At 40.2% G+C, this 16,167-nt stretch overlaps 1 protein-coding gene across 3 annotated transcripts in view; it reads left to right on the top strand.

The window, feature by feature from the left end:
* LOC144607357 (casein kinase I) overlaps nt 1–16,167 on the top strand; it is a 113,040-nt gene that overhangs the window by 82,359 nt on the left and 14,514 nt on the right. For all 3 annotated transcript variants that reach the window (XM_078424142.1, XM_078424143.1, XM_078424141.1), the window contains exons 5-10: nt 847–995; nt 3,589–3,823; nt 4,652–4,737; nt 9,206–9,290; nt 11,030–11,178; nt 13,341–13,421. In XM_078424142.1, coding sequence (XP_078280268.1) covers nt 847–995; nt 3,589–3,823; nt 4,652–4,737; nt 9,206–9,290; nt 11,030–11,178; nt 13,341–13,421 — 785 coding nt within the window. The remainder of the gene's footprint in view (nt 1–846; nt 996–3,588; nt 3,824–4,651; nt 4,738–9,205; nt 9,291–11,029; nt 11,179–13,340; nt 13,422–16,167) is intronic.

The following is a 16,167-nucleotide window of genomic DNA, read 5'->3' as shown; positions in this document are numbered from 1 at the left end:
ATTTTACAGCGAGGTTTCTGTTGCGTGACAGAGCACTGAGCATCCAAAATCAAATTGCTCTCCCATCCCCAGCTTTGTCGTCAGTTTGGGCGCATTGATTAGTGAGTAAGGGTAATTTTCTGGCTGAATATACTTGACCTACAGGACGATGAGACAGCATGTTGCACTTTTGTCTTCTGGTTCAGATAAGGTAACTTCAATAATCAAGTCATTAATGAATACTCTGAGCTGTTAACATAGGGCAGGAGCAGTATCATGCCACTACAATGTTCTGAATGTCTGACGAGTTTCAATCTGTTCTAACTCCCCCCTCCCCACCCACCACCCCCAGTGTATACAAGTGAATCTAATTGGTTATCTTTTGCTCAAAGGTTGTGGGCCCTATTTTTCTCATTTTGAAGGTGACTCTTAAGGCTGCCTTCCCCTATCTGTTGACAGTTCCGCCAAAGGTTTTCCAAAGAGATGAAGGCCACAGAAAACTCCACGCATATGCCGCTTAAGAATGCAGACAAAATATACAAATTGTAGAAATTTAAATTTGACTAGAATGCAGTAGCAATCCGGTTTGACTCTGTTTTCAGGTTCCTTAGCTGGATTGGAATTTACAAGTCCTGCAAAATGAAATGGGTGTAGTCAGCATTTTCATTGTGCTTAAGTTTGCAGCAAAGACAGAAGCTGGAGCTCATTTTATTAATATTGAATGCTGTAGGTTTTCCATATCGTGCACATTTTTGATCTGTTGCTTCTGGCCTTCTACTTTAATGGAATTACATTTACAAATTGTGTCAAGATGAATTTTTCTTAAATTTCTCATCAAAGCATTTCTCTTTTTTTTTTTTCAAACAGAGGGAATACCTCAGGTTTACTACTTCGGGCCTTGTGGAAAGTACAATGCCATGGTACTAGAATTGCTGGGACCTAGTTTGGAGGATTTATTTGATCTTTGTGATCGAACATTTTCCATTAAAACTGTGTTAATGATAGCTATACAGTTGGTAAGTGAGCAAAAAATAGTTATTTGTTATCGGTTGTAGCTTTTTAAAGTGTAACTGAAAATAAGAAAGGTGAAGAACGACATACAGAGAGTTCTGATATAACATTTGTAGGAAGGAACAGCAGATGCTGGTTTACACCAAAGATGGACACAAAATGCTAGAGTAACCCAGCAGAACAGGCAGCATCTCTGGCGAGAGGAATGTGTGATGTTGATCTTTGATCTGTCATTTTCACACCTTGCCCTTCCATATCTCTGGTCTCCCCTGACTCAGTCTGAAGAAGGGTCTCGTCCCAAAATGTCACCCATTCCTTCACACCAGAGATGCTGCCTGTCCCGCTGAGTTATTACGGCAATTTGTGTCTATGTTCTGATATAGCACGTGATTTCATAATGCTAATTAGTCATGACATGAGTGTTGAATTGGGGAAAGACACCAGCATTATCCTGGCTGAATTGGTTTCAATCAAGAACTAAGGAATCACTTAAAATCTGCTTTGGAAATTGACAAGCAGAAAAAAAGCTGTCACCTTTTCTATATAACATCCCCACAGTAATCACACCTTTTCCTCGTGAGAAAATAGCTGCTACTTTCACCACAAAAGGCCATTGACATTGACAACAATCACTGCTGTTGACACTATGGCAATGTAACATTCTGCCTTTAGTATTTTAAGTTTGCAGTAATAAAAATAAGCTATTTTAAGATCTTTTTTGAAACTCCTGTGGGGGAAAAATAACTGTTATTGTGAATCTGAAACTATAGTTTCTAAAGGACACAAGTGGTGGAGTAACTCAGTGGGTCAGACGTCTCTGGAGAGCATTGGTAGGTGACGTTTTGGATCGGGACCCTTCTTCAGACCCGGCCGGAAACGTCACCTATCCATGTTCTCCAGAGATGTTGCTTGATCCGCTGAGTTACTCCCGCACGTTGACCTTTATGTAAACTAGGTATTTATTTCACAAAATGCTGGAGTAACTCAGCAGGTCAGGCAGCATCTCAGGAGAGAAGAAATGGGTGACGTTTTGGGTCGAGACCCTTCTTCACCCATTCCTTCTCTCCTGAGATGCTGCCTGACCTGCTGAGTTACTCCAGCATTTTGTGAAATAAATACCTTCGATTTGTACCAGCATCTGCGGTTATTTTCTTACACTTTATGTAAACTAGCATCTGCAGTTTCTTGTTTCTACTCTTCCCCCCCACATTGACGTGATTGTTTTATAACATGATTTTCTTTAACGTGAGGTTTCTCAGGAACACTCATTTTGCAGCAGAACGATCTGTAAAGATAGTGGAATCTAAAATTATTTTTGAAAAAGTAATGCTTGTTATATCTTGGCATTTAGTGCAATTATGTAGATGTTTTGTCACCATCTCCTTTTACTGTTGTACTCATTCAGTAACTGCTGGTGCAAGGCAGTCTGGCATTTTGTACAGACTAATCTCATGCTAATTCATGAATGAAAAGAATTTCTGACATATTGCATAGGTTGGATGTGGTTTAAAAAAATACAAAAACATTTTTGAAATGCATTAAAGCCCTACATTACGTATAGCTAGAATAACCAATGGTAATTAAAAGTCATGGTATTCGATATTGTGGTTTTTCTGTGGGTTACTTTTTTCTTGATACTGGAGATTTTGCAGAAATAATGATTTTCCCGTATTTCGAAGAATCTAAAATCAAGGCGAGATGCAAATATGTCGACTTCACATTCACATGTATACAGTTATTTAATATCTGAAAGATTGCCTATCCATGTCCTCCACAGATGCTGCCTGCCCCATTGAGTTACTCCAGCACTTTGTGTTTTACTCAAGATTCCAGCATCTGCAGTTCCTTGTGTTTTAATACCAAGTTTATTTCTTAGATGATGTTGCAACAGCCTTGCTGTTGGAATACAGGGCTTGAGAGGTTGAAGCCTAGTGTTTAAACAACTGTGGTGCTCTGCTCCCAGTATATTAGTTTGAACAGTTTTATTTAGCAATGAATGATGTGCTCGAGAAACTCTAGGGTTTGAGTAGCAAAAAACTACTCTAACCCTTTCCCTCTTCTTTACATCAGTTCGTCTATCTCTTCCCCCCCCCCCCCCCCCCCCTCTCTGTGCTGATGTAGGGTCAACCATTGTTGCAAAGTCAACCATTCTCACATGTAAGAATGGGAGTACCCAGTTGTTTAAACATTAGCCTTGCACTTCTGAAGGCTAAAATTCCAATCCAATTGTAAGTCATGAATAAAAATAATCTATCTGTCATATTGAAGGATTCAAATTTAAAATATATATTGGACAGTCTTTTAATTAGGTTTCATAATTATTCTGTTAGGATGGGATTGTTGGATCTATGTAGTGAGTTTTATTCTGCATCTCCGTCTCAAGATTAATACATGTCTCAAGCCCAAAAGGGCCTCCGACAATGAAGAAAGGAAGAAAAGTCGAGGCAATTGTTTGTTATAATCTTAACTAGTATTTTAAAGTTACTCTAACTTAAGGTCAAGATGGGAGTGAAAGAAGTTGAAATTGTTGTATGCTTTTGAGTAAACCTGGACTTTTAAAGTAATTTACTAATCCGGATTATTGGTTTGTCCTTTCAGATTACCCGAATGGAATTTGTACACAGCAAAAGTTTAATCTACAGAGATGTTAAACCAGAGAATTTCTTAGTGGGCCGACCAGGGAGCAAGCGACAACATACCATTCACATCATAGACTTTGGCCTCGCCAAAGAATACATAGATCCAGAGACCAAAAAGCACATCCCATACCGAGAGCACAAGAGTTTAACTGGGACAGCACGGTATATGAGCATTAACACACATCTAGGCAAAGGTAATTTCTTACTGATGTAGTTGAAGAGGCTTCCTTCTCAATGGCTGCTAAGAAATGAATTGCTCAAGTGAAACAGTTGCCCTACTTGATTTAAGTTACTGAAATCATTAGTTACCTCTGTGATTCTCTTGTACGGTTTTAAAAAAATGTCACGCCCTATGTTCCAATTAATGTGTTTAATGGTTTCAAATATTTATAAATAAGATGGCGATCAAGAATTTGTTAGCTATTGTAACTCTTGCATTACAACTCTTATTAATTCTACAATAACTTTTGTAGCTCCTTTATCTGATTGCTGCAAAAAGGATTGCAGTTAGACCTGGGTTTTATTCTTCCAAGCTGAAAAAGTTATGGTCACCTTGATCTTAACCACAGTTTTGATCATGACTTGTTTTAGTTCTGAGATCCACCTGAAGAATCTGTCCTAGCCACTATAATTCAGTCTCATCTTGATAAGGTAACATGACACTGTTTCCAGGCATTTTTTCCAGGATCATATACTCAGCCCTCAGTTGTTCATTTTAATGTTATTAGTGTTTCCATCGGTGGAAGCAAGATCCTGATGCAGAGTCCCAAATGGAAATAGTTCATTTCAGTATGTAAATAGTTTAGCCAGACAAAAGCTAAGTGAAGTATTGTTAAAACCTCTCACTGGTTACGCCCTTTTTTTTCTCTTGTGTTAACCCAACAAAAAATAAATTGTGTAATGTGCAAAAATGCAAAAGATACTAAAATTACCAAATCGCACCAGTTCAGCAATTCGGAAGTTAATTTTGTTGAGGTGATTGAATTGTGTCAAATTAAATAAATGTTCTATTTTCTTCACAGAACAAAGCCGAAGGGATGACCTCGAAGCATTAGGTCACATGTTTATGTACTTTCTGCGTGGTAGTTTGCCCTGGCAGGGTCTAAGGGTGAGCAATACTCAAATGTAGCAGGTCATGACTTCCTTGCTCCTAAATAATCTTTTCATTATCTACCCCAGCTGTACTACTTAAATTAAAAATCAGGTACATAAATGGTATGTGTGAAAAAGTTGCATTCAATCCAAATTCTGCATATCCTGATATTTCTGTATATTGTAATCAATTACTTTATCATATTGACATTAAAGGGATAACTAAACATGATGGCAAGCTATGAAGGTTTTAACCACCAAAGAAAATATTAAATGCTAATGAGAAGTTTTAAAGAGTGCTCAATTTTTCCTCCTTTTGATCCCATTAGTCTCTACAAATATAGCTGAGAAGAAAGCTTGGTGATCTTTATAAATCACTATTCTGAGTTACCTTCCAGCTTTCTGTTATTGATGAAGTGGCTAGTTTCTATTCAAGATCCCCTGGTAATAACAATCTAGATTGAAGCCTCGTTCAACGGATTGTCCAAGAATAATTCTCAATCTATATGGCCTAGTATTACTTCGTCAGCAGAGATGGCCTATTCAAGGCTCTCCCAAAGATCGGCTGCCCACCAAAACTGCAGAGCATGATAGAATCTTCCACATCAACACGAAGGGGACAGTGCAGTTCAATGGCAGTTTCTCGGAGCCCTTCGACATCCACAGTGGCGTCAACCAAGGCTGCATCCTCGCTCCCACACTCTTTGGGATTTTCTTCGCTCTGCTCCTGAAATATGCCTTCGGCACCGGAACAGAGGGGATCTACCTGCGTACGAGATCAGAAGGCAGGTTCTTCAACCTCACCCGCCTCCGAGCCAAGACAAAGGTACGTGAAGCTCTCATCAGAGACATGTTTTGTTCGCCGATGGCGCAGCAGTTGTGTCCGACACCCAGCAGGAACTACAGTCACTGATGGACCACTTCAATCAGGCTTGCAAGGACTTTGGGCTGACCATCAGCCTGAAGAAGACAAGCGTCCTAGGACAGGATACAGAGGCACCGCCTGTCATCACCATCGACGACTACGAACTCGATGCCGTCCATCAGTTCACGTACCTCGGCTCCACCATCACCGACAACCTCTCCTTGGACACAGAGATTGACAAGAGGATCGGGAAGGCAGCTACAACTCTTGCTCGCCTCACAACTCGAGTGTGGACCAATCCAAAGCTGACAGTGAAGACAAAGATAGCAGTCTACAACGCCTGTGTCAACAGCACACTGCTGTATGGCAGTGAGACATGGACTACATATGCCAGACTGGAGAGAAGACTCAACACCTTCCTCCTTAGAAGCATCCGCCGCATCCTGGGGATATCCTGGCAAGACAGTGTCCAATGCCGAGATTCGATCTCGTGCTGGCCTTCCGAGTATGTACACTCTACTCAGGCAGCGCAGGCTGTGGTGGCTGGGCCATGTCCACCGCATGGAGGATGGCCATATTCCAAAAGACATCCTCTATGGAGAGCTAACATCTGGGAGGAGAACCATCGGCCGCCCCCAGCTACGTTACAAGGATGTCTGCAAGAGAGATTTGAAGGCGCTCGACATCGATGTGGAGTCCTGGGAGAGCCTTGCAGCTGACCGTACGAGGTGAAGAGGTACCCTGAACCAACATCTCAAAATGGGGGAAGAGAAACTGATGAATGCAGCGGCAGGCAAGCGGGCACGCAGAAAGGAGCGCAGCAACTTCAACAAACCAGAGACCACACACAAATGTGACCTTTGCGGCAGACTGTCACTCCCGCATTGGTCTCTCAGGCCACAAGCGACGCTGCTCTAGCCGAGGTGTGGAGCAAGCAGCCAACTAGGATGCATCACCCATGGTCAGCCATGACCGAGGGGGCCTAAGAAGAAGAGTATGACTTATTTATCAGTTTTTTTGCTTTATTGTGTTTGATATAGACTTTGTTCTTTTGACATTTTGAGGTCTAGAATTATAGCAGTTATTTCACTGTGAAAACTGATGTAAACTATTTTTCTATGATCTTATTAACCTTTGTATTAAATGGTGGTCTTTTTGTGTTAAACGATTGATAATGCCAAAATGAGGCACAAATCCTTTAATCCGATTTTAATTTGCTATTTTGATTTAAACATTACTAAATTACTTTTTATAGAATTCTACTGAGTAGGCCAGTGAACAATTATTTTTAAAGCTTAATAATATCAGGGAGGAATTACTTAAGTAATTAGATTGATGGCATTTGTTTGCCAGTTTTGTGTTTTTTAATCTATTTGCTATTTTTGAAGGCACAATCTACAATTTGTTAAGTTTGTTATTGCAGCTGTGTTGTTCACTTATCATATTTTCTGCCTCATGAAGTTTCTCTTGTCTTTGAGTAATTCCTGCTTCTGTCAGCTACAATCCAATGCACCACACGACCAGTGCATTTAAGAGAATTTGAGATGGGCATATGGATATGGAAGTGGGTGGATTATGTGCAGGCAGATAAAAATTAGTCTTGGCAGCATGCCCGGCACAGACATTGTGGGCCGAAGGGCCTGTTCGTGTGCTGCAGTGTTCTATGTCCAAGTGGCGAGTACCATGGGGTTTTAAGAGGCTTTTAAATAGATGCATGGATATGGAGGGATACAGATCACGTGCAGGCAGATGAGATGCGTTTACCATGGCATCGTATTCAACATAGTCAGTGTGGGCCAAAGAGCCTATTCCTATACTGTTCTAAGGACAGCCACTCAAATGCCATTGCTATGAAAAGAGGTTGGAAGTGACTTGTGACTGACCTTTTGGTTGCTTACTTTACAAACAAAAGTCAGAGTTATGGTGGAATATTTTGCAATGTTCTATTTTGCAGTGTGTTCTCTGTATATATTTTTTCTTAAATGAACAATATCATGGCCACTGCATCCCATCTAATTAGCAATCCAAAGACACAACATCTATTGAATCTTTGCATTGCAGCTACTTGGGACTTGCAGTAGTTTGCCAGATTGCCTTCTCGGTCTGAAACATCAACTATGGGGAAGGACAAGCTTAGCAAAGAGACATGTTTATGTTCAAATTGCACTCCTTTCTTGCTTTTACTTGCTTTCCTCATTTTTTTTACTCAATCAAACCAGTACTCACATTTGCATAGAATCCTGGGTCTCCACACGCAAATTGGAGGAACAGCACTTCTTATTCTGCTTGAGTAGCTTACAACCCAATGGTATGAACATTGAATTCTCCAATTTTAAGTAACTAACAAAACCCACCCAATCCGCCTCTCTTCCCTGTACCTTACCTGGACTTGCACCCATTTATCCCCTCCCACTTTTCCACCTTTATTCCTCCTCTGGCTTTACATCTCTTCTATCCTTTTTTCACACCTTTTTGTATTTTCATTTCTGGCTTTGTCCAACCGTCTGCCTATCAAACAGCCCCCCCACCCACCTGTATCACTTGCCAGTGCATGCTCTACTCATTTCTTCTAGCTCTATATTGCATCCCACCACCCACAATCAGTCTGAAGAAGGGTCCTGACCCAAAACATCGCCTATCCGTGTTCTCCATAAATGCTGCCTGATCTGTCAAATGTTACTCCAGCATCTCTTTTTTTTCACATTTGCTTAGCTCCTTTGCATTCATTTCCATCTTTCCCTGAGCACTTTGCAGTGTTGAAGTGTTGGCAAACCAGCAGTCAGTTTACACATTACACGTGGCAAACCCAAGCAAACAACATGATCATGATCAAGATCAAGATCAAGATAGCTTTATTTGTCATCCAATATTGGACGAAATTCGGTCACCCAGTCCAAGGTCACCCACAGTCCCACATAATGACCAGAACTTTTCATAGTGATGTTTATTGTGATAGATATTGGTCAGGGCAATAATGATAACTCTTAGGCTTTTCCCCTCAATGCTTTGTTTCCATCTGTTCTCTCCGATGGATCTTTAAGTTGAAGTCTTCTTGAAAGACAATATCTCCACTAACGTAGTGCACACTACAGTGTCAATTTTGATTTTTTTTTTCTGTTCAAGTGGCCGGACTGGGACTTGAACCTGCAATCTGCTGATTAGGTAAAAATCTTGGCATTCCCTACTATCATGGGTGCATTATTGCCACATGCTGTGCATGAAACTCAGTAGTGTCCCATCAACGTGTGTAGCTCAACTCAGAACAGACAATAATTACAGTCTTGGCAGCTTTGGCTTGTCTTTAAAGAGAAGAAAATGTGTTGACAATGCATTATCTTGGATTCTGCTCTCTCCAGTCTAGAATGAATGGGAATTTGAATTAGATTTGCCCCGTGTATTAGCAATTGTGCTCAAAATCATCTCAATTTTGTTTTTGGACACTGGGCAATCATTACCTTTTTTTCTCCTGCAACTTTGTGAAGCAAGTTCTGTGGATCTCGTGTTTTCCAAATTTAGAGTCTGTCCTATGTTTAAACATTTAGTCACATTCTAGACTTGAGACATGTGTTCTGTTAATTGCTCTTTTATTTAAGTGTACCTATATTTTTTTCAATTCCAGGCCGACACACTAAAAGAACGATATCAGAAAATAGGTGACACCAAACGAGCTACCCCAATTGAAGTCTTGTGTGACAATTTCCCAGGTTTGAATCCTTTCTTTTTAATTTAATTTGACCAGAAGGCAATCTCCCATTAACATGCCAGCTTTACTGCATCTCTCAAACATCTTTGTGCTTTACAGACAAAGCACTACTTTGAGGTCCTGATATTGTGGTTATTCAATTATTTTGATTTCTTTTGTGCAAAATAAAATATGGCAAAGATTAGATAAAGACTAACTAATTCGTATTGTTTTGGTTAACAAAAAAGTCATGAGCAGAGAGCCCTCTTTATATTGTAACTTGGCATATTTAGCAACCACACATGGAAGACTTGTCTTTGATTTCATATCTCTTTTTAAATGGTAACATTTTAGTCATTCAGCCATTGAAACTTGTCATCAACTCACTTAAATCGCATATGATGTGGATTTCAGATTGATTTACCTGCTTTAGTTCTGTAAGCCTTAATACATTTGAGTAACAAAAACCTAATCAGTTTTGACGTCTTCATTTGGTCTAGTTTCAGTGACATTTCAGGAAAATATTCTGTCACAAAGTGGATGGCAAGATGTGGGTTTGTGCATTCATTTAATCTACTAAATCCCTCTGAAATTTAAGATTCCATTTACATAATTTGACACCAAATCTGTACATTCTCTTGTCTGATTTTTTAGACAAGCTGAAAAGATGAAATCTCAAGGTAAATCACAAGTGGAGTGCAATTAGTACTATCCTGCCAATTGAAGTATTTACTTATAATCCTTATTTTCTATCACCCAGCTCCTAATGAAGTTTCCAACTCCATCAATATATTGTGTCCAATTGTCTATTTTGATTTTTTTGTGACAGTCTCTTGTTGCGAGCCACTTTGAATACCCAAAGGGCAATGTGGTAAATGATACATATTGTCATTCTCTCAGCATCCATCTCGGTAACATCCTGCAAGAATTCAACTCAGTTGGTTAGAAGTGGCTTGCCTGAGTTTAAATCCACATTGATTCCCTCTGAGCCAATTGGATTTGTCTGAGTGGTCATGCATTTGGGCAGCCTAGATTATGTGTATCAGCCCTGGATTGGGATTTGAGCTCTCAAATTCTGACTGGCATGAGAAGACAGCCACTGCATATCAAAGTGGCATTATAAACCTCACTTGTCAGATCTTATCCATTTTTTTTATGAGATCATTTTCTCTCCTTTGATAGTTTCATATCTAACTATGGATGAATAATTAATCTTGCTGGGTATAACCTAAGATGCAAATTGCATACATACTTTAGAGAAATTGAAAAGATAAAGATGGGTTTCAATTAAACATAGACAGGCTTGGTTATATTAACCGAAGACAGACACAAAATGCTGGAGTAACTCAGCGGGACAGGCAGCATCTGGATAGTAGGATTGGGTGACGTTTCAGGTTGAGACCCTTCTCAGAATCAAACCCGAAACATCACACATTCCTTCTATCCTGAAATGCTGCCTATCCCGCTGAGTTACTCCAGCATTTCGTCTTTCTTCAGTGTAAACCAGCATCTGCAGTTCCTTCCTACACACTTAGTTATATTAACAACTAGATGATGACGTGCACTACAAGTGATCCACTTTGCATCATCTTCACTATTTAATTTTAAACCGGATGAACATAGAGACAAATAAATAGCAGTTAAGATGCATCATGAGTCGGTATGATATATTTGGTGTACATACCTATAAGACTGCTCATTGCCATCGAGGCTATTTATGAATATTTTGAAGTATAAAGTTTGATTTAATTTTTTTTGTAGAAGAAATGGCAACGTACCTCCGCTATGTTCGAAGACTTGATTTTTTTGAAAAACCAGACTATGAATACCTGAGAAAACTCTTCACTGATCTGTTTGATAGAAACGGCTTTGTGTTTGACTATGAATACGATTGGGTTGGCAAACCACTAGTGAGTATTTTTGAATTGCCTTTAAGTTCTTGAACAATTTTCTTTGTGCTCTTCATCTTTTAAAACAGCAAGACAATATGTAGTCATTAAATGTTGGGGCTTCTTGGAAAAATATGGCTAAAGATCACGAGTTTCAATCTATAATTGATTTGAACTATATAGCTCACCTGGGGCTCAGCTAATTAAGTGGGAAGAAGTGGAGATATATGGAAGAGAAACTTACCAGATGTAACATCTGCATTTCCTGGGATAATTAATTTTAGCACAAGAGGATCTAACCTTGATTATATTTGATTAATGAATACCAGTCTGAGATCATTGTTGAACACCTCTTACTGCTAATAAGATTGTGCATATCAAGTTTAAACTAAAGACTTTGGTGTTTGTTGTTGGATAACCTGCTATCACTTGCTGCCAGGACTCGCGTGCAGTAATTGCTATTTGGGTAATGTGCAGAGAGATCATAAAGGGCCTGTCCCACTTAGGCGATTTTAAGGCGACTGCTGGCGTGTCGCGGGCATGATCGTGAGGAGTCTTCAATGAATCGTAGCGGATCTCGCGGAAAAAACTTCCAGACAAATTTCTCGGCGACAGCTGGCTTGTCGCCAGGCATCGTAGCTTATTGTGGGCGCTGTCGCATGCTGTCCCCAGGTTTGCTAGGTTGTCACAGATGCATTTAGAAGCACATAATATAAAATTAAGAAAAGGCATTTGAAGATACCAGAAGATAGTTTTGTTTAACCAATTTATTCACCGTCAGGACATTTGACAGGTAGATTGGAGGCGACAGTTTGACGGTCAGGTCGGTGTGGGAATTTCACGATGTTTCCGACGACGGTGTAATCTCTTAGCCAGGTGCTAGTTTCACAAAGAAAGTAACTTGTATCGACCTGACTCGGCATTGTCGTGGGGTAAAAGAAAATTTCGGCGATCTGTTACGACTTTGACAGTCGCCTTAAAAATCACGTAACTGGGACAGGCCCTTAAGATACAGGAGCAGAATTAGGCCATTCGGACCATCAAGTCTGCTCCGCCATTCGATTGCTGCTGAAACATGTTTCCCTCTCAACCCCATTCTCCTGCCTGCAATTATTATACATGGAAATGTGGTCCTGGAAAGGTTGGTGCATTCTGGATGTCAAGTAAATAAAAATGGGCAATGCACCTCCAACCTGCCATTTAGCAAGTTTTATAACGCGAGTGTTTTACCACAGAGAGATGAAAACCTTGTTAATAGCTTTAAATCCAGGTGTGCGTTGTCAAACTGTTAGCAATTTCCCTATAGAAACAAGAAACTGCAGATGCTGCTTTACAAAAATAGACACTAAATGCAGGAGTAAGTCACCATGTCAGGAGGCATCTCTGGAGAGCAGGATAGGTGATGTCTTGGGGCAGGACCCTTCTTAAGGTTGATTGTGGGGGAAACTGGAAGAGAGGAGGGGCAGGGCAAAGCCTGGCAAGTGAGAGATAGAAACAGGTGAGGTGGTGGTTTTGATAGACAGATGTCCTTGTAGGTTTTGCAACCCTAAAATAGATGGTGGTTGTCAGTTGAAGAATCACCCTCACTCCACATCCAAACTGTGAAACTGCAAAAGAATCTTGTGCATTTCAACGAGATCACTTGTCTTTATTCATGAGAATGTAGACTGTCTACTTAATGTCTCCAGCTTAGTTTAGTTTTGAGATACAGCGAGGAAACAGACCCTTCAGCCCACTGCACCCGCACCACCCAGCGATCCCTGTACACGAGCACCATGCTACACACTCGGGGCAATTTACAATCTTTACCGAAGTTAATTAACCTACAAATCTGTAAGTCTTTGGAGTATGCGAGGAAACCGGAGTATCGAGGAAAACCCATGCAGTCATGGGGAGAATGTATAAACTCTGCAGACAGCACCCGTAGTAAGGATCAAACACGAGTCTGGCGCTGTAAGGCAGCAACTCTACTGCTGTGCCACCGCGAGACCCCACATGTGACTAAACGCAGGAATCTGTCTGGTAAACTGCATTTCAGCATGTTATCTCAGCCTAGTGTGTGCATTTTGTAGAGCATGGGTTGCTAACTTTACAAAAGGAGGAGTGGTATGTTTGGAGGAAAGATTGGGAGCATTTTGTAACGTGACTTTTTCTTCCCCACCCACCCCCCCCATTAACCTCAGCCAACTCCAATCGGTTCAATCCACGCTGACATAACACTTTCACCACCAAACCGAGATAAAGCACCGCAGCCATCCAAACAGGTAAGGACTGGGAAATATTTTCTTCATAACCAGACATGAGAGTTCTGTAAGATAATTCGGAAATGCTGAATTTTTTTCAAATGTCATGCATCTTGCTAGTGTTTTTGTGTAATCATGAGATACCAGGTTGAAACCTGTACACATTCTGAACCTTGGATACCATAAAGTAAAACAATTGCGAAACAAAATTCCAAATGTTGTTCTCGTGCTGCTTGCATCACCATACCATACAGTGATTTGATGACATAGAATCATGGAAATTTAAGAAGCCATTTGGGCCACTGTCTATGCCAATCCCTTCAAAGGTGCCATTATTTTTCCTAGCCTACTTGCAGCACTGCAAGGATTCCTTTGGTACTATTTCAATGTGTCATGGGTTTTATCGTTGCCACACCTTTCAGGCGGTTCCAGGTCCCCATGTCTCTGGGAACTGTGGTGATACAATATTAAAAACTATTCAACACTCTATTTCCTTTGCTCTACCTTTTGTACTTGAGTTTGGCTTGATTGTATTTATGTATAGTATTGTCTGATTTGACTGGCAAGCAAACCTTTTTGTTGTACCTCAGTACACATATCGACAATAAACCTAAACCATCATTGTTGGAGTGAAAAACTTTATCTTCAGCTTCCCTCTTTAATCGAACACCTCTAGTAATTAACCAATCTACTTGAGGAAACCAGTCATCATTTTTTGAAGTAAAATTCTGTTCCATTCGAAGCAACTCCAATTTCGTCGGATCTTTTTGCATAAAACCTATTTTTTCCAGCTCTGGGAACATCCTCCTGAATCTTCCTTATGCCTCCTTTATTTCCGTTACACGTCCAATGGAAAGCAGTGAATGGAATTTGCTGCAGAAATCCAGTTGTGAACTGACTACAGTGATTGAGTTATCAGGCAGAATACTAATGCCTTAACAATGAACTTGTGTGCATGAAGCGTAAAACTTCATTATTTTTGTCAGAACATGATGCAGACATAGGATATCAAAGCTGGATGACATAATGATAGCAAATGCAGGGAGTTACTGAAGCATTGCAACAGATATATTTAAAATAGTGTTGCTTGGGCAAAGAGCAAAGTACAATAACGTTGATGCTGGAAATTGGAGATCAAATCAAAAGCTCTGGACGACACAAGTCCAGCAGTGTCAGTGGAGCAAGAAATCATTAATGTTTCAGGTTGAAGGTCCTGTATCAGAACTGGAAAACGAGCAAGACAAGTTCTAGCACACACAGAAGCAGTGACCAATGGAAGGGAAAACAAGAGCATAAAGGAAGCTGTGGAAAGGTGGAAGGAGAGAGAGATTAAACAAGAAATATAATTTGACAACAAGGTAATTGAGAGCTCTGATTATAATGGAGGGGAAATCACTACGAAGGAAAACTTGAAAATATCTTGGAAGCACTGGTGCAGAAAATGTCATCAGAAAAATACTATGGAGCTGAATAAATGGAGAGAAAGGGATGCAGTCCATATTGGAAAGGCGAGGTGGCAGGAAATGTGGTCACAATTGGTGTGGGAGACAATAGGCTTTTAATGAACATTTGTCACTAATCTGTACCCTGAGATGGAAGGTTTGAGAAAGGAAAAAGTTCAGAAAACCTTCATGTTTTGAACAAAACAGGAAAACTGCAATGATGTTCGCCTAAGTAATGGGACAAATGGAGGGGGAGGGGGAGGAAGAGAGAACTTTGGGTGAACGGGATTGAAACAAAGTTGGAGATAAATCAATTTTCAATGGTTGACGAGTAAGTCAGGTCTGTCCAATATGTTGAAACTAAAGAGGAAGATGGTTTTAGGGTAACTCCTCCCTGGTCGAAATCCCATCTCCTGAAATGGGGATGAAGTTGATCGGGAAGGGAAAGGGGGAGTCGACCAAGACTACACGTCGTGGAGTTACCTCTTACTTTGAAACTATCGTCATCATCTTTTTCTTTTCATACCAGTTCATAATGCTCCCAGACTGTCTTTTTCTAATAATGGGACTGACTGACCTTGTCTTTGAGCAGTGTCATCTGCTGCAACATTCTTTCTCCCTGAGTGAATTTATATATTTGGTTTATGTGGTTAAATAATGACTCAATAATATGTCTCTGGAATCCTGTGAAGAGAGACGATTCAACATATCACCATTGAATAGCTTTGCCTTTGTAATCTGTAATCTTTCCTCAAAAGAATAAGTGGTCCCAATGAAAATATGAACAAAGGTCTGTGGCACACATCCAATGAATGATTCCTCATTCGTGAAAGAAAGATTCCTATTCCACAGCTTTTGTATTTCAGCATTGCTATGGCGATTACAACATTCAAAGTGAGTTTTTAAAGTATCAGGATAAACTGCTGAGTTTTACCATGATGATGCATTGGGTTCGATATTCATTTTGTGAACATTACAGCAGAACTCATTCAAAATGGAAGGAATCTGCACTGTAAGCTGAACCCTGAACCAAACTTCCTGTAGCGGCAACTTTAGTCCCAATAAAGTCCCAAAGCTTACCGTTGTCTAAGGAAGTGAAGCGGTGCTTCTTGACACAAATAACAACAACAGAGAGATCTTCACGACATTGCAGTTAGTTGGCCATTTATTGAAGCAAAATACAAAACATTAGTATATCTCCTGTCGTTAACTTGTTTGCTTGACTTGTTTGTGTGTGGTAAGAACTTAGTATCTCACCGTCACTCTTTCATAACCTGTTATGGACTAAAACCCCATGTTTTAGTAGGTTTGACTTGTAAGGCCTG

The sequence above is a fragment of the Rhinoraja longicauda genome, chromosome 28 (genome assembly GCF_053455715.1).
Source record: "Rhinoraja longicauda isolate Sanriku21f chromosome 28, sRhiLon1.1, whole genome shotgun sequence".
Classification (NCBI taxonomy): Eukaryota; Metazoa; Chordata; class Chondrichthyes; order Rajiformes; family Arhynchobatidae; genus Rhinoraja; species Rhinoraja longicauda.
The sequence above is the reverse complement of the archived record's forward strand: the minus strand, read 5'-3'. Positions and strand labels throughout refer to the sequence as shown.